The sequence below is a fragment of the Parambassis ranga genome, chromosome 24, assembly GCF_900634625.1.
Source record: "Parambassis ranga chromosome 24, fParRan2.1, whole genome shotgun sequence".
Lineage (NCBI taxonomy): Eukaryota > Metazoa > Chordata > Actinopteri > Ambassidae > Parambassis > Parambassis ranga.
The window spans coordinates 828,860-854,496 of record NC_041043.1 but is presented as its reverse complement, the minus strand read 5'-3'; the positions used below and the strand labels follow the sequence as shown (position 1 = coordinate 854,496).

The 25,637-nt window shown below is 42.8% G+C and overlaps 2 protein-coding genes across 2 annotated transcripts; one reads left to right on the top strand and one right to left on the bottom strand.

The window, feature by feature from the left end:
- Positions 1-1,417: 1,417 nt before the first annotated feature.
- On the top strand, positions 1,418-21,323 carry kif3ca (kinesin family member 3Ca). The gene is made up of 8 exons (XM_028397515.1): positions 1,418-3,288; positions 12,957-13,058; positions 13,146-13,268; positions 17,800-17,918; positions 18,054-18,170; positions 18,292-18,400; positions 18,482-18,627; positions 19,047-21,323. The coding sequence occupies exons 1-8, from the start codon at positions 1,891-1,893 to the stop codon at positions 19,132-19,134; spliced, it is 2,202 nt and encodes a 733-aa protein (XP_028253316.1). The 5' UTR covers positions 1,418-1,890; the 3' UTR covers positions 19,135-21,323.
- A 1,692-nt stretch (positions 21,324-23,015) lies between these two features.
- On the bottom strand, positions 23,016-25,492 carry LOC114428805 (toll-like receptor 5). The gene is made up of 2 exons (XM_028397516.1): positions 25,358-25,492; positions 23,016-25,011 (listed from the first exon to the last, which is right to left on the bottom strand). Exons 1-2 carry the CDS (start codon positions 25,409-25,411, stop codon positions 23,134-23,136), a joined length of 1,932 nt encoding a protein of 643 aa, XP_028253317.1. The 5' UTR covers positions 25,412-25,492; the 3' UTR covers positions 23,016-23,133.
- Between the last annotated feature and the right edge of the window lie 145 nt (positions 25,493-25,637).

Genomic DNA, 25,637 nt, shown 5'->3' with positions numbered 1-25,637 from the left:
GAACTACTTTGAAAATTATTAAAAACAATACAAAAGTATATAATATGTCTCATGATTTTTCACAAATACATCGCAAGAGGTGATTTAAGTATTTAAGAAGTATAAATCGCCTGTGTCCATGCTGTTAAAAAAAATGCTCAATTAATAAATGAACAATAGAAATGCATCAAGATTTGTATAATGTCATGTGTACTTGGGAAATAACTTTTCTTCTAGGGACAATGAATGTTCTTCCAATTAGTTGATTAGATTTCTCTGTCTGGACAACACACCCTATAGAACCATGATACTGCTGAGCATCCAATTCAATAAGTTATGCTTTAATGTGGAACTCTTTCCAGATCAGGCAGCATTCCTGGATTTTGCTGCAGAGACCGCCCAGGGTGTTTGTCTCACACTAACACAACTCACATTTCTACTCTGTTCTGGCAGTGATAAAGAGGGAGGTCTGAAGTCTGTCTTTACATGTTCCTGTTTGACACGTGTTTTATTAAGAACGTTTGTCTTTATTTGGCAGCTGAGAGGCAACAGGAAGCACGAGCAGAGAAGGGGGGGGGGTAAGTGTGCGTTGATAGACTGCAGTATGTTTAGCTGGAAAAAGTTTCCCTTTCCTTGTGTTGACGTCCTTAAGCTTAACAATCTCCATGGTAACTGGGTTCACTATGTGTAGGCAGTGAGTTATTATCTGTGCATTTCTTGATCATTTTCACAATTTTATTAGCAAAATGTGTATTACGTAAATAAAAATAATATTTGTACATTCAGTCCTGGTGATGTCAAAATTACCTTTTAGCATTTTCAAGTCACATGACCTCACATGCCTTTTATTCGTATCATAGTTCCTTGTAAATGACTCATTAAATGTGACACCAGGAACACCTGAGCTAATGTGAAACTTTTGTAAACATGTGGGTTAATTTTCCAGTTTTGCTCCTTCTCAGTGAGGTCAATTCTTCATCTTTGACCTTTGACCTTACCAATCAAACAGAAAGGGTTAAAACAGAACAAGGTTAATGTGGAAACTTTTAGGAGAATCAACTTCCAAACCCTTAACGCAACACAGGGGGCGCTGTTGTGTCACAGTTGAGAAGGAGCGATGGTTAAATAAGCCTTGTTATATTATATTATATTATATTATATTATATTATATTATATTATATTATATTATAATTAATTTGACTGTGATACAGATCTGTTTTTGTTGTTTATTTGCTATTATTCTCACAATAAGAATGTGTAACTGTAACAGTTTGACCAGATGGTGGCAGTTGGACAAGAATTAACTCTTTGCTGAGGCTGAACTCAATCTCCCAGGATGCTTTGTTGCACACCGCAGTGATGTGGGGTGTGGCGTTTGAATGACTGTGTGTGTATCTGCCAGTGTGTGTGTGTGTTTTGCGTACAGGCGGGGGGGAGAAGCTGTGTCTGTCCGCACAGAGCGAGAGACGCAAATCCAGCTCGAGCGGAGGGACGGGAGGATGCGGACAGCGGTGTGCGGCGGAACCTGCCCAACCAGGAGGACATGAGTGCGCTGTCTGATTTGATTTGTGTCATTACCGGCTTTGTTGGATTTTTTTTCTTCACCGACTGAATGGAGCGGGACTGTAACGGAGCGTCGATCCAAAGCGTGAGGGGGTGCTGAACCATCTGTCTGCTTGTAGGCTAATATTACAGACAATAAGAAGAAGAAATCAGCTATTAGACGCAGTGACAGCTCACTGTTGTGCTGGTAAAGGTCTGAGTGTGTGTTATTAGACACTGTAGCTGTTTTCCTTTGTGATTAGACCAAGAAGCCATACTGAATTTGTTAGTAGTCATTGAAAAATTCACAAATCCAGGCTGACATAGACCTGTGTAGTTTTGGATCATATAAATCATTAGAAGGCAACCATGTCAAAGAATAAAAGCAGCGAATCGGTGAAGGTAGTAGTCAGATGCCGCCCTTTGAACCGGAAAGAGGAGTCCAATGGGCCTGCAGGGGGGATCGTGCAGATGGATCTCCGGCTTGGACAGGTGATCCTCAGAAACCCTCGTGCACCACAAAGTGAGCCCCAGAAAACCTTTACATTCGATGCAGTCTACGATCCAAACTCCAAACAGAGAGAACTGTACGACGAGAGTGTGCGGCCGCTGATAGATTCAGTGCTTGCAGGGTTCAATGGCACCATATTTGCATACGGACAGACCGGAACTGGAAAGACATACACCATGCAGGGAGCATGGCGGGATCCAGAGAAACGAGGCGTGATTCCCAACGCTTTTGACCACATCTTCACGCACATCTCCCGTTCCCAGTCTGACAAGCAGTACCTGGTGCGGGCGTCCTACCTCGAAATCTATCGAGAGGAGGTCCGGGATCTTCTCGATCCCAACCACGCTAACGCAAGAGCCCTGGAGCTCAGAGAGAGCCCGGACACAGGGGTGTATGTTCGAGATCTCACGTCATGTGTCTGCAAGAGCATCAAAGAGATCGAGGAGGTCATGAACGTAGGCAATCAGGCCAGGGCGGTTGGGATGACAGACATGAACGAGCATTCGTCCAGGTCCCATGCCTTGTTCCTGATCACAGTGGAATGTAGCCAGCCTGGGCCAGATGGGAGGAACCATATTCGAGTGGGGCGCCTTAACCTGGTGGACCTGGCTGGCAGTGAGCGCCAAACCAAGACTGGCGTCCAAGGAGAGCGCTTGAAAGAAGCTGCCAAGATCAACCTTTCCCTGTCAGCGCTGGGGAATGTGATCTCAGCTTTAGCAGATGGGCGCAGTGGCCATGTGCCATACCGGGACTCTAAGCTAACCCGGCTGTTGCAGGACTCTTTGGGTGGGAATGCTAAGACTGTCATGGTGGCCACGCTTGGCCCTTCATCACAGCACTATGATGAAACACTTACCACCCTACGGTACGCCAACCGAGCAAAGAACATCCAGAACCAGCCCAGAGTCAACGAGGACCCCAAAGATGCTCTCCTGCGTGAGTTCCAGAAAGAGATCGCTCGCCTCCGTGCCCAGCTCGACCACAGGAAGTGGAGGAGCAAACAGAAGAAGGAGCAGCTGGATGGCGAGTGCTGGGACGAAGGGATGGAGGGCGAAGAAGAGGAGGAGGTGGAGAAGGACGCAGAGGAGTACGTGATAATGGAAGAGCAACGGTTGGAGAGGGAGAAGGAGGCCATCCGAGAAGATCAGTTCCTGCTGGCTGAGGAGAAGCAGAGGCTGCTGGGAGAGAAGGAGAAGATGATGGGAGATCTGAGGAAGGAGCAGGAAGCCACAGAGCAGCTGACTGCCAAATACAAGGTAAGTTCTGATAGAGTGTTGGAGCTTTCAGAGCTGATGGTCACATGTTCTCTGTTCCTTCATCAATTAGTGTAGGACAAACAAATAAAGCCAATAAGGTCAACTGCAGAAATTTAGGGCTGGTTTGAGGTCGTGCAACAAGAACTCAGCATTGTGGTTCCTTCCGGATACCTAGCAAGCACCACAGGAAGAACAAACTGAATGAAAAGGTGGAGCAGGTTCTGTTGGGCTATCGCAATGTGACTCACTCAAGAATTTTTGATTTATTAGGTCAACTTGTGAGTCTAAGGTAGCTAAACAGACCTATTGGACCTATACATTCCTGTAAACCTGAGTGCCTGTGGTTGAAAAACACCTTCTGTTGGTCTGCATACTACCTTGCCCATCCAGCCATTAATGCCATTACTCATGCTTTGCATGGTTGAAATTTAGTCTGCAACAAATATGATAAATGGTATGATTGTTAGGTTGGGGACAAAAAAAATATGTAGGTCTGGTCAGTTGTGCAGACAGGAACTGTGAGCACTGTAGTCTGAAATGTCTGTCATCTCTTTGATATATTCACACAGCCAGCTATCAAAGACTCAGAGCTGCATTAATTACTTGCTCTGATTCATATCCACTCAATAAGTCACTCATGCAGAATGACTGCATCTCTGCAGTGTGGCACTGTAGCTTCAGCCTGGATGGTTCAACACAGGACCAGCTGGATCGGCTTAATCCCCATCCTGAAGCTCAGAGGTGAAGAGAACAGAGGAGAGTCTCCCTCACTGTGGAGTGACAGGAAGATGAGCCGATGATCAGTTTGTGAAGTTGAATCTTTTTGGTGTTTGCACGTCATATGCTATATAGGGAGGCTTTAACAACTCTTAGAGCAGCAGTGTGATTGAAGCTGTGAAGAAGATATGTTTTACATTTTTTCAAAGGTTGCCCTCATGTGCCCCAACACAACACGCACTGTGATGTAATTCCGGTCTGTCGAGGCTGATGTCAGTGCACGTATTGATCTGTTTGCCTCTTCTACCATATTTGATTTGCACCATGCAGAGTTGCACTAAACAACAAAAAGCAATACCGTGATGATAACAGGATTATAATACAGAAGTATATACACAGTGATACAACAGCTGTCTGCCTGCTGATGCTACTCTGGCTGCTGGGATCTTCTATGACATTGTTTATGTTTCTGAAGTAGCACTGCTCACACATTGTTAGTCACCGTGAGCTCATCTGTCAGTGTAATATAAAATCATGGCATGTGCTGGCAAATTGTCAGCTTCTAAGGGTTAAAATGTCAGGTTGTATACTTTATAATGATGTAAAGCTGTCTGATGCCAAAACTCAGCTCTCTCATTCACTTTACATAAAGTTTAATTTCCCCTCAGCTTTCATGATCAACACAAAAAGGTCACTGAAATTAACAAAAATTAAAAACTCCATTGAACTTGTGACTACCTACTCACAAGAAGAGGAGCCATTTGTAAGATTTGGCACTTTAGTGAGTGGTCCGAGGTGTCACCACATCTGTCTCTCCTTACATTTTTTTGTGTCTTGCTGCTCTCAAAAGAGCTGTGGTGTCAGTATTTCTAAGCGCTAAACTGTATAAATCTGTATGTTTGATGCTGACTAAGCGGCTGACGAATGAAAAGAATCAGCAGCTCTCCACCTGAGCAGGAAGATGGTTAAGAATTATTTCCTGCTTCTGGTGCATCAGTCTGTTGTCTGTTATCTAAAATCAGCTGCTCAAAAGTAGCGTCTGAACTTTCTTGCAAGTTGTTCTTCAAGAAACAAGACAAAAAGACCCAATTAACAGTGAAAAAACTAAGCACAATTGGCAAACAAAGTAGTGATGACATCAGCAACCTCTTCCACTAAGATAAACAAAGAGATTAGTGGTCTCTTTTCTGGAGGTCCAAGATGATGCTGACTTCTAAAAAAAATGTTAGGGAGGCCACTGACAATTATCCTTCATATACATCATGGATAGATGTCAACTGATATTATAGTAATTGTATTATCTAGTCAACTTAATGGTGGTTCCTAGCTACAGCTTCTGCTTTCATCTGATTGGTTAAGACTGATATTAACCCACCAATAACAGATTATGGCCTGAAGGTCCTTTTTTTCCTCCTCTCTGCTTTGCTGACCACTGAAAGAGAGAGAGGTTGCCAGGCAGAGAGTCAAAGAGAGAGAGAGCAGCAATAAGCTTAGAAATAACCAATTATAGACAACATCAGCTGTTAGTTCCTCATACACAAGAGAAGTAGGTCAGAAAGCAGTCTTGTGAGGCCGTGTTGGGTCAGCTGGTGCTTCTGCAGGGTGCTGTTAGCTAACTGGCCCCTGAAGGTGCAGCGCTCCATCTGTGGATTGGCGCAACTGTTCCTGAGCTGTTGCCTCCTCGACTACAGGGGCTACAGCTTTACAAAGGTAACAACGTCTGACATGTTGTTGGCTCTGCAGGTCATTACATTGAAGTTACAGAAGCTTTTGTTCAGACCTGAGACCGTGGTTTTAGGAAGTTTCACTGGTCTCTTCACTCTTCTTAACTTCAGCCTTTATTCATGCCATTATGAAACACCCGGTCCTAAGTGGAGATCTTCATGTGGAGCAGCAGCTTCTCGTCATCTGTGTGCAACCCTCCACTTAGACTATACTTAGATCTGCTTTTCTGGGTCACACTGAAACGTCTCTCTTCTTCTTTCATCTCTCACATCCAAGCCCTGACCGTGTTTCTGCCTACCTTATGCTCACATTTGTGTTCTGCCATATTTTTCTTTTACTTGTTAGAGTTTTTGATCACATGAGCTTTTTTTTCAGACCTTTTAGGAAAATCTTTAGTTCTATGATAGCTGCTGAACTGATGAAGATCACATGGTATGGCTGAAACATCCAATAGGGGAGCTGTAGTGAATAACGTGGCACTTATTCAGTGAGGACCTTTAATTTGTCTCATTATTCCTATTGAAGGCACTAATTTCTCTATAAAGCTTTGTCTGGAGTAAACTTAGTAATGTTAGTTTGTGATTACTAAACATTTAATTAGCTTGTCACCAGAGTGTGAATCTAACAGCTGAAACTAAGCATAAAAGTCTCCGTGGCAGGCTGGCCAGTATAATTCTGTGTGGGGGAAACACTGCGCTCTTTCTCTGCCTGTGCTTTTGATCTCTTGATTGCTTTTGTATGGAACCTAAAATAGTTGTTGCATTGTCAGGAGAGGAGGGAAACTTGGCCTGAAGCAGGATAGTAACAAATAAATAGCATGTGGTTGCAGTTTCTGTATCATCACTAATAATGTGAACATATAGCATGAGCTCATTTCTACCCTCAGTGCATCATCCGCTCTGTCCTTTGTTATCGGAGGATGTTAAAGTGCATTAAGGTTTTTCCTGCTTCCTGCCAGCTGAAGCTCAGCTAATCAGAGCGCACGGGCAACAACAATACCCAGTGCCTCATGGGAAATATCATCAGCGTGACACACAACTACTGTATACACGTGCATACGTGCACATACGTATCAGGTTTCAAGAGTGAGCACAATGTGTTTTCAACACACACACAGGCATTTAGGCCTTTCTGTCCGAGCTTTTTTCCTCCTCTAATTTGACAGGAAAGCAGCTATATAAACAGGAAACACAGTCATTCTATCCATGAAGCTGTGCCTGTATGTGTGTGCGTGAATGTGTGTGTGTGTGCCTGCTTGCCTATGCGCAGTAGAGAGTAGGCTGATAAACAGAAACTGCTCATCTCTGCTCTCCATCTTTCAACATGGAGGGTTTCATCACTGAAATATTGATGAATTAACTCTTTGTGGGTCTGTGTGTGTGTGTGTGTGTGTGTGTGTGCACTGACACTTGCATGTTGGCTTTATGTGGCTTTATCTTGCACGGAGCAGGAAGTGAAAATATTTTTTTGGATGGATGATAGATGTAAAATATTGGTGATGTAATCTTATACCCTATTAAATATACAAAACTCTTATCAAAACATGAATAATGTAACCATTTTTATAGCCGCTGTTCAAAGAACTAAATGAAGACATAAACAAACATGCTGTGATGTTTTAACAGGTTGTGTTTATGTAGATATGTGCCCTCCTGTGGTCAGTATGTGTATTTGTCTTTCAATTAGCAGACAGATTTAGTCTAATCTGTGATGTATCAATCGAGCAGTTTGTTAGCCTGCAGTTCACCCAGTGGCCACTTGAGGGTGTCATGTTAAAATATCCAATGTTACAGGAGATGTTTACAGCCTGGAAAAAAAATAGTATAATAATGATTTTCACAGCCGAGGGGCGCTGTCATGCTAAAGCTGGATCCATACGCCGCGAGAACAGAGAACTCCCTTCCCCCTGCAGACGTTACGCCCACAAAATGGCGATCTCGTACACATGGCCTGGGCAGAACTTTTTCTCTCAAGGCTGTGCATCAACAATGTTGTGATTGGTCGGAATTTATTGTGGGCGTGATGAATGTGGAGAAGTGCGAGAGCTTCTTCAGGTGCAGAACACACAGACAGAAGGAGGAAGTACAACGACGATGGACAGTTTAGATGAGCAGCTGGCAAACAGCTCCTGGAAGGAGAAACACGGCACACAGAGCAGAGTCTGTCCAAAAGGTGGAGATAAAATTTAATCCCAGTATTGATCACGGTGTTACAGTGGCTCGTGCACATTAAACACTGGGAGACGGGATGTATTATTGCAGACAGTCATCCACACGTTCACAGAATTAAAATCACACAGACCAGAGGTCTGCTACAGTCAGCTACACTGATCTTCTATCTATTGTCATGCTGTACACCCTCTTTTCCTGAACATGTTGATGAAGATTCTCAGTCATCCAGGTCATCATACGTAGAGAAGATTGAAGCAAGGCGTCTGGACTTGTGGAGTTTTCTAGAAGACGTTTCGCTGCTCATCCAAGCAGCTTCATCAGTTCTAACTGTTTGGTGGGAAAACATGGTTTATATGTGGTTACAGACCTATGTGGGTGGGTCTGGGTAAAAACTTAAAAACTTACAAACAATAGCACTAAATGTTTCCATACTTACCTGTGATGTTCTGGCTGACTGGGCCAGGTGTGTCTAACGACTGGCTAACGACTATGAAACTGCCGGAGGTGGACTGGTTGACAGCCCTTTGTTCTTGCTGTGAGTATGTGCAAACTTCCTGGGAATGGATGGAATCACTGCATTGTATGTGGTAGAAAGATGATGTCTGAGGCCACCACCTCTGTTAAGGGAAGGTTTTTCCAGCTTAACATAGATGGCTTCCTTGACTCCTCTTTCATACCACCTTGTCTAAAGACAGGGAGGAAAGAAGTCCAGACGCCTTGCTTCAATCTTCCCTGAACATTATCAGCTCGTTAGGCCAGGTAACCACGACTGTGCTCACAATTTACAATACAATTGCATTGTCAACCTTTTGTGTGTGACGTGCACTGCGTAGGAGGGCCGTATGAGGAGTTCTGCACACACACGTCTCGCGTTTTTGTTTTTACTCTTACCACCCGTGGAGCGAGTTCTCTGTTCTCTGTTCTTGTGGAGTATGGAACAGCCTTAAGGCCTACTTAGGCTTATGTGATTGTCCAGCAAGCCTTGTTCTGTGGCCTGTCTTTTCAATGAGCTAAGCTAAACTAAGCTAACAGCTGCTGGTTCCAGCTTTATATCAGTAGAACTAGATTTTAGATCCAATACACAATATTTCCTAGGTTCTTCTGCTAGAGGCCACAAACTTATCAACAACCTATTGCACAGAATATTGTCAATAGTTCAAGGGAAAATATATATTTAGATATACAAAATAGAGATTAATTCCTGCAGAAATTGTGTGATTTCACATCCTTAACTGGATCATTTGTTAGGAGATGACTGACAGTGAGTACACCATAATGAGATTTGAGACTTCAGGCTGTGGCTGATGAGGTGGTTTTTGCGTCAGCTAATGTGAAACAGATCCTCCAGAGATATCCTGGCCTTGGATTTTCTTCCTAACCTTTTCTTTTTCATCCTCACAGTTTTCTTCTTCTGCTGTCTCTTCCCAGCATGCTTTCTGTCCCTCTGCTGCACACACACGAAACCTGTTGTCGTCACATTGTATTTATAGCCCGGTTGCTCCCAGCGGGGCCTTGCCTCATTTTGATTGGCTGGCTGCGGTAGATGAGCCGGCTCAATATGCAACACTTCCCCATTCTCTTCACTTTCCCATCAGGAGATGGATCAGTCACAGCCAAAAGAGCTTGAGCATGCAAACTGGCACACACACACACACACACACACACATAGCAGCAATGCAATGTATTTATAATTGCTTCAGTGTTTTCACCTTTTAGCATCCTCTTGCGGACACTGCGGTTCAGAGAGTAAACACAAAAATATGTATCACAGAGCCAGATCTCTGCACGCATGCACAGTTGCTGTTGTTTTCTTCTTAATTCCAAATCTTTTTCTTGCTTGTGCAAAACCAGTGCCCTACATCACCCATAATTCAACTGGCTGAGGTTAGGTTGTGATGTGCTAGTAGCAGGGAATGTTCTTTAGCTATTAGCTTGTAGGTGAGATGAGGAACAGAGGATGCTTGTCATTTGCTTCTGTTCACACAGTGAGAATTCAGAACCCTTACAGCAACAACAACATTACCTTTAGTTGCAAAATGCTTTCTGAAAATCAAAAATTCAAGATACCGTGTTTAAAAATATGTCACTTAATAAGTTGTTCCCCAGTCAATGTTCATAGCAATAGTTGTCAGGTGAAGGAATAAATGTATCTTTGTGTGCAGCAGGCAAGGTTTTCCTGCAAAAAGCCATCACAACAATGCCTACATGTACCAGGATGCATTGCATCTGCGTTGAAAGCAGTCTGAACATTTGAACACCACAAACAAAGATTTCAATATGTCTGAGCGCCCCCTGTATACCAAACAGCTTGAGAATCAGTGATGTCATCGATGTCACACCCTGACTGTTTGTATGGTATTTGTGTTAACACAGATACCGGTATATACACCTTAGTGTGGATTTCAGTCAGGACTGTAGTAATGGTGGACGAGTGAGGAACAGAACATAAGTCAGTATGATGGCCTCCAAAGTGACGGGAAGACGACTCTGTGTATCTGATTGGAGCCTTGGCTTGTCGCAAAAGAGAATAATGACTCCAGTTACAAGGGAGCTGTTTCATGTGATTGAAGTACATTGGGTGAGTCATCTTCCCCCCTTCCTCCTCCCTTCCTGTCTCCTTTTCATCATCACTTTCTGCCTCTTATATGTGGAAAAAAAGCTTTACATAGCAGTTCAAAACATGATGTGTGTTTTGTTGTAACCTAAATTGACTGGCTGTTATTCTATTGTTTTTTTCACCTTCTTCCTGGAAATTTGCCTTAAGAACACATGATCCCATGTTTGTGGTGAATTCCAGGATAAGTGAATTTTAAAGTGAACACAAATGTCAAACTGTGTCCACTTCCAATTGAATTTCTACACTCTTCTAATGGAACATTTAGTTATGCATTTCTGGAAATATGTCCCTTTTTCTTTTTCGCAGTGACTAAAAAGATAGCTGTTTATATATTTCATGCCCTTCTCTGGGCATTTGTATGCAGCTCATTGGATGGAAAAATGGTGGAAAAACTTATTGCAGATGGATGAATTATAAGTTTGGCAGCCTTTATACCTGTGTACATTGGTCAGAGGGTCAGGCAGGCAGTCCAGCAAAACGTGACTATATGTTATTTTGAAGAGAAGGTTTAGAGTAAATCTACATATTTTGGTTTGTGTGTGAAGACGTGTTGGCATTGCAATTGGCTCCACAGAATCATGTGATCACAAGAAGAAGAAATGAGCTCCATCAAAATAAGAGTTTTAGTAAAAGAACTTGTTTGACATTGAAGTCTTACCCAATAAGAGCTGTGTATTCACTGGATATATCATGATGAACAGACGGGTGGAGGAAAACCGAAGCTCTGATTTAAATGTAAAATGTCAAGTTGAGTCACTGACCATTCATAGGCCTCATCATAAAAGTCTGCATATAAGAGGAGCAGAGACACGAGATGCATGAGAGGGAAACTCCCTGACATGAATCAGCTCTTTAATGAAGCTGAAAGAATATGACACAATACAAAGAGTAGCAAACCAGGCAGTCACACACACACCGAACACAAAGACAGCTCGAAACAAAGAGGCTTTTTGTGGAGACCCGCTGCAGACGCATCCTCTCTGAAGGACTGCACTGTACTGTGCATGAGTTTAAGTGTGTTTGTGTTTGCTCATATAATCAAGGGGGCAGTGTGGTATGTGCAAATGCCAGAGTGTATAGGCTTCACACACACACACAGTCTTTTTGTAAAAGTCCTGGAATGTGGCCAATACTAAAATAGCTTCTGTTTGCCCGTCTTTGGGCCCCTTTCCTTTCTACGTGTTCTTCTCTGTGCCACTCTTTTACACATACACTCTCAGGGAAAGGATCTACATAATTGTGTGTGTCTGTGTGTGTGTGTGTCTGTGTGTGAGTTTGAGTGTGTGTGTATGGTTCCCTAGGTTCCCTAATCTCCTTGGTTACCAGGGATGCTATAACCAGAGGCTATGGAATGATCAAATGTTTCAGATATTATTAACGCACACATTATAATATCTGCACCTTTGAAGGGTAAAAGTATAAAAAGTGAAACACAGAAAGAAGCAAACACTCACAGAGGACATTCAAATTCTAATTTAACCATTTCATAGCATATAGCAGCTGTGTGTACAGTTGATACACTCAATGAATGCTTCTCTTTGAGATAAATGCTACAATGCTAACAATTGACAACAATTATGTACAATGTTTGGACCACAATAATATTATTATTGTACATAATATTAACAATATTATAATTACAATGGTCCAAACAGGTCTTAGAATGTTAGCATGCTAACTTAAAAATTTGTTGTGCATTATTTCATTTTAACCTTGTTCATCCCGAGAATACATAAAAATAAGCAAATATTAATTATTAATTAATTAACACTTGCTAAATTACACTCTAGCACTCTTGCTGACTATAGATCAGCCTTTTGTTGCTATATGCTAAGAAGGTCTAGCCTCATTCAGTTATAAAGATATGTGCAATAACACATATACTGAATTAATTTAAATCTATTGCTCACACAGAGTAATTTAATAAAGACTGCTGAGTCATGCGTCTGTAGTCCTGGTTGTGAATTACATCTGAAGCTCTATAAGGTTTTTTTCAGCACAGCTCTGCTTGTTGTAGTATGGTGTCATCATGGCTGACGTTAGGCTGCCAGCCTCCAGCGACTGTCTGCCTTATCAGCACAAAGTCTGCACTGACTGCAGCTCACAAAGCCTCAACTGTTTAATGTCCACATGAACTCTGTCTGACCCCCCGTCTGTCAGAGATCAATAGTTACATTGTTCTCACTGAGGTGTGATGTCAGTTAGAATTTGGATGATATATAATTCTTTGATCAGTGTTTCTTTGTTATGAAAAAACGTCAAAAACTGATACATTTTAAGTTTTATAAGTTTTATGACACAGAACAAGATGATAAACACCATGACATCTGTGAATGAAGGGTTAATCGACAGCTTTAATCATAAAATCACTTCTTTAAAAAAAAAAGCTGTAAAAGTGTTACCGTTCTTATATGAATCCACATGTTTGTTGTTCTCAGGCCATGGAGAGCAAGCTGCTGGTTGGTGGAAAGAACATCATAGATCACACCAATGAGCAGCAGAAGATGCTGGAGATAAAAAGGCAGGAGATTGCAGAGCAGGTAACGACACAGAATCCACATTTACAGCACGCTACATTCTGTTCTGTCATCATCTGTACATTCATGTGGTTCGGTTTATGCTCTCAGTCACGTGGTGAGAGGGAGATGCAGCAGCAGCTGTTGGCTCAGGACGAAGAGACGCTGGAGCTGAGGGAGACGTTCACTTCTCTGCAACAGGAAGTCGAGGCCAAGACCAAGAAACTCAAGAAGGTATTCCTACTGCAGCTACACATGTGAAACGTCTGTAACATGAAGATACACACCTAATGTGAGAACATTCCTCTTTACCTTATCTGACCCCTGACCTGGACACCCACCTCCTCCCCCCTTCTCCGCCTGATTGGATACACACTTAAATCTCACAGTACCTCAAGGTTTGTCCTGTTGTCCCGTCTTCACTCTTTTCCACACTAACCGTCAGACTCAGGTTCTCCCTCACTAAACCTGCCACCGTGCAGAGCTTAAAATAATACCCCTCCACAGCTCCACACAATGTGACTAACAGTCCCCTAACTGATTCCCAAAGTGAGCCTGCTCCTACTGCATGATCTCTGAAGAAAACATTTTTTTCACACTGCACTTTTTTTTTGCTTTTCTTCCAAATTCTTCATGTTTTATGAGCAATTGATGCAAAATAAAGGTGACAGCAGGCAATGCATGCATTTTCTGCCTGCAGAGAGAAAACAGAGAGGCAATGTTAAGATGCTTCTGAAGGACACTGACAGCATTACATGCGCACCCATATTAACCTGAGAAAAGCATACTCTGAATGAGGCGCCGCTATGTAAACACCCTCTTCTGATTACCTTAGACTGATTAAGGTCACAGTCAGAGTAAACCATAATCGTAAAATACACTGCTCAAACAAGGGAACACTAAAATAACACCTCCTGCATCTCACTGAATGAAATATTCCAGTTGAAAATCTTTATTCATTACTTAGTAAAATATGTTGAGGACAAAATAACATAAAAATGATCAATGTGAATCTAAATTATTAACCCATGGAGGTCTGGATTTGGAACCATACTCAAAATAAAAGTGGAAAATCACATTAGAGGCTGTTCCAACTTGAGTGGAAGTTCCTCAAGACAAGTCAGAATGAGGCTCAGTAGTGTGTGCGACCTCCACGTGCCTGTACGACCTCCCTACAACACCTGGGCATGCTCCTCATGAGGCAGCAGATGTTGTCCTGAGGGATCTCCTCCCAGATCTGGATTAAAGCATCAGTCAACTCCTGGACCCCTGGTCTGTGGTGCGACGTGGCGCTGGTGGATAGCATCAATGCCTACATTACCCAGGGCCCACTGTAACAGCATATGGTCTCACAATGGGTCTGAGGATCTCATCCCGGTACCTAACGGCAGTCAGGGTACCTCTGGCTAGCACATGAAGGGCTTTGCGGCTACCAAAGAAATGTCTCCCCACACTGTTACTGACCCACCACCAAACCGGTCATGCTGGAGGATGTTGCAGGCAGCAGAGCGTTCTCCACGGCGTCTCCAGACTGTCACATCTGTCACATGTGCTCAGTGTGAACCTGCTCTCATCCGTGAAGAGCACAGGGCGCCAATGCTGAATCTGCCAATATTGGTGTTCTCTGGCAATTGCCAATCGCCCTGCACGGTGTTTGGCTGTAAGAACAAGCCCCCCTTGTACTGTCAGGCCCTCATACCACCGTCATGGAGTCTGTTTCTTACAGTTTGAGCAGAAACATGCATATTAGGGGCCTGCTGGAGGTCATGTTGCAGGGCTCTGGCAGTGCTCCTCCTGTTCCTCCTTGCACAAAGGAGGAGGTAGCAGTCCTGCTGCTGGGTTGTTGCCCTCCTACGGCCTCCTCCACGTCTCCTGGTATCGCCTCCATGCTCTTGACACTGTGCTGACAGACACAGCAAACCTTCTTGCCACAGCTCTCATTGATGCTCTCCTGGATGAGCTGCACTACCTGAGCAACGTGGGAAGGAATTATTTACAAACATTGCACACCAGCATAGATGGTAATGGAATATGGCACAATAAAAATAGTACAGTAAAAATAAAAGATGAATTATATACAACATTGCACACCAGCAAGGTTATTGATACACAGGGATATTGCGTTATTGCACTTTATAGTAATAAATTATTGCACGTGTGTTGTATCAGGCAGGCTGTACTCCTCCCTCTGTCTCCCCCTCCTGCCAAAAGCAGAGTTGTAAAGTTTGATGGATCGGGGGACAAAGGAGTCTCTGAGTCTGTTGGTCCTGCTCTTGGGGAGGAGCAGCCTGTGACTGTTCAGGCTCCTCTGAGCACGGATGACAGTGTGCAGAGGATGACTGGCATCATCCACAATGGCCAGAAGTTTTTTTAGTGTTCTCCTCTCTGCCACTGTCACCAGGGAGTCCAGCTTCATTCCAACTACAGAGCCGGCCCGCCTGATAAGTTTGTCCATCCTGTTAGCACACCTTTTGTTAATGTTACCCCCCAACAGACAACAGCACAAAAAAGTGTACTGGCCACCACAGACTGGTAGAATATCCACAGGAGTTTCCTGCAGATGTTGAAGGCTCCCAGTCTTCGCAGGAAGTACAGACGGCTCTGGCCCTTCTTGTACAGGTGATCTGTACAGCATGTCCAGTCCAGCTTGTTGTCCAGCCACAACCCGAGGTACTTGTAGTTGCCTACAATCTCCGCCTCTTCGTCCCTGATGGTCACTGGGCGTGGCTGTGGGCTGGACTTCCTGAAGTCGATGACCAGCTCTTTAGTCTTTGAGGTGTTAAGCTGGAGATGGTTCACCTGACTCCAGGTGAGAAAGTCACTGACTACATTCCTGTACTCGTCCTCTCCATCATCCCTGATACACCCCACGATGGCTGTATCATCTGTAAACTTCTGGATGTGACACAGTTCTGAGTTGTAACAGAAGTCTGAGGTGCAAAGGGTGAAGAGGACGGGGGCCAGCACCGTCCCCTGGGGAGCTCCGGTGCTGCCTATTACAGTGTCTGATGTGGTGTCCTTAAGCCTGACATACTGCGGTCTCTCCGTGAGGTAGTCAGCAATCCAGGACACCAAGTAGTGGTCCACTAACATCTCCCTCAGTTTGTCCAGTAGTTCAAGAATAGGATCCTCACTGTGCCCCTCCCTTTGTCCAGATGTGGTTGAACACGGTGTAGGAGGTAGAGAATGGCGTCCTCCTCACCCACACCTGCCCTGCCCAAACTGTAGGGGGTCCTGAGCCTGATGCACTTGGGGCTTGAGGAGGTTGAGGATGAGCCGCTTCTTTGTCTTCATCAACTGTGATGTGAGTGCCACCGGTCTGTAGTCGTTCAGCTCACAAGGGCAGTTTCTCTTTGGAACTGGAACAACACAGGATGTTTTCCACAGGGTAGGCCCAGCTGTAGACTGAGGTTGAAGACATGCTGGAGTGGTTCCCCCAGTTCAGCAGCACAGGTCCTCAGCAGCCCAGAGGGCACCCTGTTGGGCCCGCCGTTTTCTTTAGGTGGAGCCTCCTCAGTTCTCTCCTCACCTGGTCTGCTGTGATGGATGGATGTTGAGATGATGGGGGTGAGATGAAGGATGCTGAGATGGGGGGAAGGGTGATAGGTGGGGGGTGGGTTTTTTTTTACTCTTACCACCCGTGGAGCGACGAGCAAGTTCTCTGTTCTCGTGGAGTATGGAACAGCCCTTAGTCCTCAGTGCAAAAAGTTCTTCTCTTGAATAAACAAGACGACTGTCGCATGGTGGTGCCATGTTAGAATTAAAATATATCCACAGGATACATAAATAAGTAGATAAAAACGTTAAAGTACTGTAAGAAAACACTCGGGTGCCACTGGTAAGGCAGCCATCTCCTACAGCGCCGAAAGTAGCAGATTTCACAGAAGAGTGACTGACTTGGAGGTACATCGTGTTCTTTAAGTGTTCCCTTTATTGTTTTGAGCAGTGTATATGTGGAGTATGTTGATCTTAGTTAGATTATTACAGCATTATTGCATGTAAAATGTTAATGTTTTAATGTCAATTTTAGAATTAGACAGAAGCACAGGCTCTTCTTAATTACACTCATCAGCCACTCCATTAGCTGCTCATTAAATCGAATCAGCCAATCAGATGGCAGCAGCTCAGACATGTAGACATGGTGAGGACGACCTGTGAAGTTCAAAGCAGCATCAGAATTAGAGAAAGAAAGGTTATCTTTGAATGAATGTTTTGGGAGTTTCACACACACACACCTAGCTCTATTGTTTACAGGAAACCCAGTGAGCAGTAGTTCTTTCTAAATGTCAGTGGTCAGAGGAGAATGGTCAGACTGGTTAGAGCTGATAGGAACTCAGACAAGCACTGGTCTGTGTAGAAAAAGCAGCTCTGAATATACAACAACCTTGAACTCACCAACATTGAACAACAGAAGACTGGAAAAAAAACACTTCTTGGTCTGATGACGCTTTTAATTCTGCTTCTGCAGAATTTAGCAAGTATGTATCTTTGTGTGATGTAGCTTTAGCTGTAGGAACATCATCTGATGAGCTGCAGTGTCATGAGGGCTGAAGTCAACCTTATTAAATCCTTGGGTAAAGTTAACACTGTGAAAGAGCAGGAGCACAGAGGAAGGAGCCAAGTTGGTGAGCTCCCATTGGCTGGCTGGCTTCTCAGACACCAGTGCCTCCAGTGCTGTTGCTATGGGCAACTGAGCTGGAAACCAGTTCATCAGCGGGAACTTACTGCCTCTCCTCACCCTCTCTGCTCCTCTCTTTCCATCTAGCTGTACGCCAAGCTCCAGTGCATCAAAGCGGAGATCCAGGACGTGAACGATGAGCACGTGAGGAGCCGGCAGGAGCTGGAGCAAACACAGAACGAGCTCACCAGAGAGCTCAAGTTCAAGTGAGTGAGGACAAGTAAACCTTATTAAATGCAGAGCCAAATACAAAACCTTACTATGAAATCTGTAAACAATACCTCCTTTATTAACACAGATTTTTCTGTGACTTGACCTCTAAATAAATCACTGCATTGCAGGTATCTGATCATAGAGAACTTCATCCCTCCAGAGGAGAAGAATAAGATCATGAGCCGGCTGAATTTTGACCCCGAGGAGGATCAGTGGAAGTTCCAGTCTCTTGTTCCTGCTGAAAGGTCAGTGCTTAAATATTCCCATTTGGGCAATTTCTGCAGCTTCATAGCATTCAAACCTAATTGGATTGGTGCATTGATTTGTAATTGATTTCTTTGTATCTCATTGTTCCACACTCTTCAGTAAACCCTCGCAGATAAAAAAAAGACCGGCATCTGCGGTTGGATACAAACGACCCATCAGCCAGTATGCCAGGGTTGCCATAGCAATGGGAGCTCATTCCAGATACAGGGTAAGTGTATAGTCATGTTGTAGGGAAATGCAACAACAAAGTGTGAAATTTAATATTATAGTTGACCTTTGTGTGTTTTAGGCTGAAAACATCATGTTTCTGGAGCTGGACATGACTCCTCCAAACACTGTGTCGCTGGATCGCTCGACAGAGGCAGAGACCAACCAAAGTCCCTCTGTGGACAACTCCCCCACTAAGGACAAAGGTGTCCGCAAGTCTCGCTCCTGGTGAGATTGGACTCCTTCAAAAGTTTCAAAACCCTGTTAATACTGAGAGCTTAGTTTAGCTAGATTCCATTGGTCAAGCTAACATTAGCAGAACAGGCATATATGACAGATGATATGATATGATTTTGCTCAAAGAACACTTAGGAAATACTAAGGAAACCTGACTGTACAGTCCAGCCATTGTCTGACTACTGAGCCATAAATGACTTAGAGTCAATGCATCTCTAAATAGGATTATTCGGGATTAGCCACACCCTCTCCAGGTCGCCCTAATCTCGCGGTTTATCTGTCATTCTCTCAGATGCTTGTAATCTCAATTCTGATGGATAATCTTATTAATCTGTCTAAATTGTTTGTAAAAACAGAGACTGTACATTAACAATTATTTTTTTATTTTAATCCACACTTTTCCTTTGCAGGTGTCAGACCCCAAAATCCATGACTTCCTCCTCGTCTAATGTTTCTTTGTCGGCATGTCACATGGGCACACCAACAGCGGCGCAGTAAAGCTTTACTGACAGGAGGTTTTTTTATTATTATAATTATTATTTATTTTATTCTTCTACTTCCTCTTATGGCCAGTGATCCTCTTAAAAGCCTCTCAGTGAGGCCTACAGCTGGGACGCAAACACACGCCACCACCTCTGCTGGATCCTAACAGGGTCACAGACTCTTTAGAAACGATTCTCTGACAGGAAACTGAATGACCTCAGAAACTTTGTAAAACACTGTAAAGACCCAACCAAACCGACTACCGCTCCCTTTTCCTGCATGTTTCAGGCCGAGAACCCAGATCAACCATCGAATAACTGACGGTTGTGTGCGTGAGTGTGTGTGAAGTGTGTACATACAGGGCAGTATGATTGCTTGCTTTTATTTCTAGTTGTGACCAATCTGAAAGCTCACAAGTTTCTTGAATCCCCTGTAAGACATCTGTGTAAATCTGTTTTCTGTGTAAAAGGTTCATAGTTCATATGTCCATGTTGGCTTTAGTGGAAAAAAGAAGAAGATTTAAGATGTGTGTCTGTTGTTGGTCAGATGAGGTCCTGTGAAACCTGAATGATGACCTGTACCTGTTTCCCATCATTCTTCTTTCCCTTCACACTGTCCAATTCAAGTGAAATGTCTTATTATTAATGTCATTAAAATGAAGAAGAAATTAGGTGGGTCATGCCTTTAAAATCAATATATTTGGATTTGTATTCATGCAATTGAAATGGACATTGAAATTATGATACTTACATTGGACCTAAATACCTTTTTAGGTCCATTCAGGATTTAATAAACATTAGAAGTATCAGAACAGTTATTGTAGGCCATGGAAGCTGGTCAAAATATCACTGAAACTGATTTTACCATAATCTAAACCTGTATTATAAATATAATAATAGAATAGTATATTTAAATGATTGTCGGTCAGAGATCTACAGCTGGAATTCAGAAAAGCACACTTTATTTTATTTAGTGAAATTAACAACCCTCCAAGTGAAATATAGCAGGAACAACGTTCACACTTAATCCTAATAAAAACTGAAAATAAGAGCTAACGTGATTCTAAAATGCTCATCTGTATCTCCACCAGTTTTCACATGACAGAAATGAAAGATGAAAGCAAAACAATGTTTAATGGTCCTTTTTAGTCTAGGCAGTCTCTTCAGTGAATATGTGATATTTGACAAGGTTAAAATGTATTGTGACATTTTTTAATGACTGACGCAGCCTCATGCCTGGCAGTAAAAACAAATGTGTTTAATATAAACCAGAGGCTGACAAAAAAGGATGGAGGGCTGCAGTGGTAACCCCATGTTTGCAGCTGAAGTGCAGCAGACCGCTGTGTTCAGAGAGCACATTTAGTGTCACTTCATGGAGGTTAAAAAGAGCAAAACAGTGGGGGGTCGGGCTGACCAATTATCACTGGATTATTGATGCAAGAGATCCAGTTACAGTGAACCTCCCACTGCCTGTAAGAGGTCTTATTAACAGTGTACTGTATAGTGGATATGTGTCTTCTTCCTGCTGTCCTGCTGAATGTGCATGATATATAAAACCACATCAATTAAAGTGGCAAAAAATGTGTCATCACGCATCGTTTTGGACTGTTGTCAACGATCCAATCCTCTCTCAGCCATTTACAGATACACACGGAGGATTTTATGTTTTTACTCATAATTGACCCAGTTTGTTAGCGATCAAAAGTGGCGCTTGAAATGCTCCGAGGCTTCTTCCAAATGTATGTATTTGTGCTGTAAAATACGTGCAGTTACCTTTTTTTCTGAAAGATTTACACCAAGCAGAAGTGTGTTACTGACATGGAAGAAGACATAATGCATTTATTTGGAGAGTTTTATCATACAAAAAAACACACAGAATGCTGTCTGGAAATACCTTAGAATGTGTAGGAATTTTTTATGATAGTGAGATGGATAATATGAATATGATGGTGATACAAGGATAAACATGATTGGGTTGAACAAACGTGTGAAGAAAAGTGACCCTGCCTCTTAATATTTTATAAACATTTTGGTCAAATTAAGGCTACACAACACCTGTGTTTATGTCGGTTACATCTGTGTGAGGCCTGTAAAATATTGTAAAAATGTGTGTGTGTGTGTGTGAGGGCTATGGGGGTGGGAAGGAGGAGGAGGATGGACAGATGCAAGGATCCAAAGACAATCAGGAAGTGAAGAGTCAGAGTGGAGGAGGTGGATACTGAGCCTGTTTCCATGGTAACCTGCCTGTAGAGGGTGTGCTTGGATGGGGGTTTGATGGGGGGTTGTGTGTCTATATGTATGTATGTATGTATCATGGAGGGCCAGGTTGGATGTGCACATGTCTGGCTTGTGAAAATAAATAAAAAATAAAAAAACAAACAATAAAGACACTGACTGGTATAGATGCCTGCCAATCAATCATTTTCTTTATGAGCAATAGCTTTTTTTGTAAAGTGTGTCAAATTAAGATGTTTTTTTAGACCAAAATAAATAACTACAAAATTTATATTAAATAAAAAAGTATTCATTTTTGAAATTCCAATACTGCAATTCCACATTAAAAAAATAAAAAATGAATAAAATATTTTAACACAGCCATAACATAACATATTAATATTATTAATATAACAATGATTATATTAAATTTACAATCTCATGTCCTCATGTTTGATTTATGAGCTCACCTATTCAGGTTTGGTGATGACACATCATAGGTGACGCACACAGGTCTGTAAATTCCTTCCTGTAGTCATTTTAGTTGGCTCACAGGTGATGGAGGCCTCCTCTTTATCATCTGCCTGCCGAAGTTTAATATTTTATGAATTGAGAGCTGCTTCATCGGGGCAGATTCTCTCTGACAACAAATGTCAAAACACTGAATTCTGGCTCGCATATTAAAATATGTTGTTTTTGTATGTTGTAATTGGCTGTCTCAGACACCTAACAGTATCACTGCTCTTTCCCTACTTATCAGACCTATTTACCCAGATTATCTGATGTGATCACACATCAGTCCTGATCTGAAACAGACCACAGCAAGCTTCATTGATCACATGTTATGCAACTGATTGCTGCATTGCTGCACAGTGATCCCAGCAGGTAAATGAGAGGTGTGTAGAGTTTTTTTAGAGGTAGCCATTCAGCACTGAGGTGCTGGCTGGAGGTCAGGGTTTACTGTCTGAGCTGAGGCTGCCCTCTGCTGTACAACGAGAGGACAACACAAAATTTCTGTGACAGTTTGAAGAGCCTTATGTCACAGTAAAGCTTTTCTAACACTGCAGAAATGATTTACCAGTTACTACCACACAGATTTACAAGAAAGTGTGTCACCGTGACAGGTAAATTGCATGTAATTTTCCCTATTTTTACTGTCTGTTGTGCAAGTTCAATTTTAACCCAGTCGAACAGAAGAAATGGGTTCAGACCACAGGGAGTGAAAACATTATGATCTGTGTGATGTGCACTGTCAGCTGTCAACTGCTTTTTTTTTTTTTTAATGTGTTTTTGTTATAAATTATGGATGATGGCAACAAAAGCTCAGTGCGTTTAAGTGATGAGTCCTAAGTAATTTCCAAGAGTTTAAATCGAGGCAACTGGACTCAAGTATTGTGCAACACGGTATGGGAGAGGTGAGAGATGTGCTTCCTTCACAATCAGTGGTGGCCCTGGTTCACACACCATGATGTTGTGTCTTTTAGGTGTGATTGGTAAAATCAGTAAAACATTTTGTTTTCAATTTAATTATGGTGGAAAAAGACAATGATAATAGCAAAAAATAGACAGAATAATTATAGTGCACATATAAATAAATGTAGCCATGAATGATGCCACTGCATGTTTCAAGGGTATAGTAAACATAAAAGTTAGAATGAGTTTTTCTGGCCATATGAAGCCATATTTTAAAGTTATAATCACATTAAGTATGATTTTTATTACATTTTTAAATGTCACATCTGGCACTTAGAAGAAGTAGAAATTTCACAGTGGGACAAAATGTTGAAAAAATAAGACGTTTTCACTGCTGTGTGACCTGAGTGGAGTAGTCCGACAGAGGAACATTATATAAACCAACAGGAAACTGACACCTGAGCTCCTGAACAGGGCTCAGCAGTGTCACATTAGTCCTGTCCAACCAGGTCACGAAGTTCTTCAGATGATCATCACAGTGGAATCTGTTCATGCTAAGGTCGAGGACACTCAGAGAGTGGAAAGCTGCAGGGTCAGGGGAGGCAATGAAATTGTTGGAGAGGCTAAGCCTTTGCAGACTTTTGGGGAAAATGTCAGGCTGGAGATAAGTCAGGCTGTTGAAAGAGAGGTCCATCTCCACAGCTGAGGACAGACCTTTGAAGATGTCGTTAGGAAGAGCCTGCAGTGAGTTGTGGGTCAGGCTGAGACTGGTCACATGTCTGAGATTGTCAAACAGATTCAGACACTTGCCCTGAGTCCAGATGGTCTGGAGGGAGCTTCCATGGAGATCCAGTATTCGGAAATTATTCGGACCGATCTGTGTACTGAGCGTGCACACCTGGATTCTGTTTCCACCGTAGAAGAGAGACTGGAGATGCTTCAGCTGAGACACAAAGGTGTAAACATCCCCCAAATTTGTTAACCTGTTGTCCTTAATGTTTAGTTTCTTGACATTACTTGCGAACTGGGTGATAGTGTTCACAGAAGAGGACGTCAGCCTGTTGTCATCCAACATGAGATAGGCTAGACTGGGCAGAGCTGCAGGGAAGCCTAGGTCTCTCAGAGAGTTTCCTGTCAGATACAATGCTGTCAGGTTGGGAAGTCCATCAAAAGAGTGATAACCCAACGCACCAATGTGATTATGAGACAAGTCTAACACACGCAGGTTTGTCAGAGAGGCAAATGTGTAAGAGTAGATTTCCCCCAGCAGGTTGTGTGACAGGTTGAGCATTTTTAAATGATCCTGCAGACCTTGAAAGGCATTTCTGTGAATCTGATTCACTCTGTTTTGGGAAACATCAATAATTGCAACTTCTCTGAGTAGACTAAAAACCCTCTCTTTCAATGCAGATATTTTGTTTTTAGACAGATCCAACAACATGACTGAACTGTTCCCCAAACCTTCAAAAATGCTGCGGTTTGGATCAGGGAGGTTATTAAAGGAGAAACCTCTGCCCATGTGCCCTGACAGTTTGAGATGGGAGATCTTTGTCCCCTGGATAGCTCTGAAAAAACGCTTGTATTTGCCAACACTCAGTCCACTGTAGGACATGTCCAGTGTCTCAAAGGACATTCCTCTGAAAGGATTCCCACATTTCTGCCAGTCAAACATGTCACTGGACATTGCTTTAAGGTGGACAGAGTTCAGGCTCAGGGTGGTGAAGTGCTTTCCCTGGAAACCAACAAGATCAGACTCACAAATTTGATCAAATTTGTTCAACTTGAGATTAATGTGTTTCAAATTGGTCATATTAGCAAAGAACAGTGAAGGCTGGAGCCTCTCTATCTGATTCCCAAAGAGGTCCAGGGTCTGTAAGGACAACAGCGGCTCAAGATAATGGTCTCTCAATATAGAGCCATTAAGTGAGCAGTAATCAAGGCGGAGATTCTCTAGACTGGGCAGCCCCTCAAACGCCTGTGGCTCTAGGTGAAGGCCGACATTATAGCCAAGCATCAGCGTCCTCAGATGTCTCTGCCTGCTGAAGCTGTTGTTCCTGATCACAAGCGGCACTAGCTGTCGTCCAAGGTCCAGCTCCACCAGATTCTCCAGGCCTAAAAAGGAGGTAGAGTTGATCTCAGGGATGTGGTTCATCTCCAGGTACAAGTGGGTGATGTGGGGAGGCAGATGAGGAACCGAGCGGAGGCCCTTAGCGGCACAGTAGGCCAATGAACGTATTATGAAACATGATGGGAAACAGCCAGGCACCTGCAAGAAACAGCAGAAATCGTAATAGCATAAGGTTTTGTGTGTGTGTGTGTATCTACATTAGTTTTAATTGACCATAAAAACAAAAGTCTATGACCATGATGGCTTAAATGTTTCATCTTTGTGACATATTGTGGCAACACTGCACTAAAATGTCACTGGCCTATGTTGTTTTAATTAATTTGGCCTCTTTTGTGTTGCTACTTGACATTTTGAACTTTTTTTGTAAAAACTAAGAAAACACAAGTTTTTAAAATTACAGTTCATGGGACACAGATTAGCCAATAATTTACAGCTGACGTATACAGTGTCAATATACACAAAGCGTCATAAGATGTTTACATACCTGCAGGAAAACCCCAATAACAACCAGCTGAAGAGCCAGCATCCACATCCTCATGCTGCGTGAAAGAATCCAGTGTAAGTCAGATTCAGCGTGACCTGCAAAGGCAGTGTTTTTATCTGTGTGTGTTTGCGTAACATTCCGTGAACCTTGCTTAACTGAGTGGGATTTCCCTTTTTCTAAGGCACAGTCCAGGTTTACATGAGAACGGAAAGTACATCTGCACATTTGTTGTGCACTGTTGCTATGTACTATATCATATGCGTGCGATGTCAGGACACCA

Coding starts and splice junctions, on each gene's coding strand:
- kif3ca (XM_028397515.1), top strand. CDS start 1,891: ATGTCAAAGAATAAAAGCAGCGAATCGGTGAAGGTAGTAGTCAGATGC. Junction 13,269..17,799: donor AGACCAAGAAACTCAAGAAG/GTATTCCTACTG, acceptor CTTTCCATCTAG/CTGTACGCCAAGCTCCAGTG. Junction 18,401..18,481: donor GAGCTCATTCCAGATACAGG/GTAAGTGTATAG, acceptor TGTGTGTTTTAG/GCTGAAAACATCATGTTTCT.
- LOC114428805 (XM_028397516.1), bottom strand. CDS start 25,411: ATGAGGATGTGGATGCTGGCTCTTCAGCTGGTTGTTATTGGGGTTTTC. Junction 25,012..25,357: donor TTATTGGGGTTTTCCTGCAG/GTATGTAAACAT, acceptor TGTTTCTTGCAG/GTGCCTGGCTGTTTCCCATC.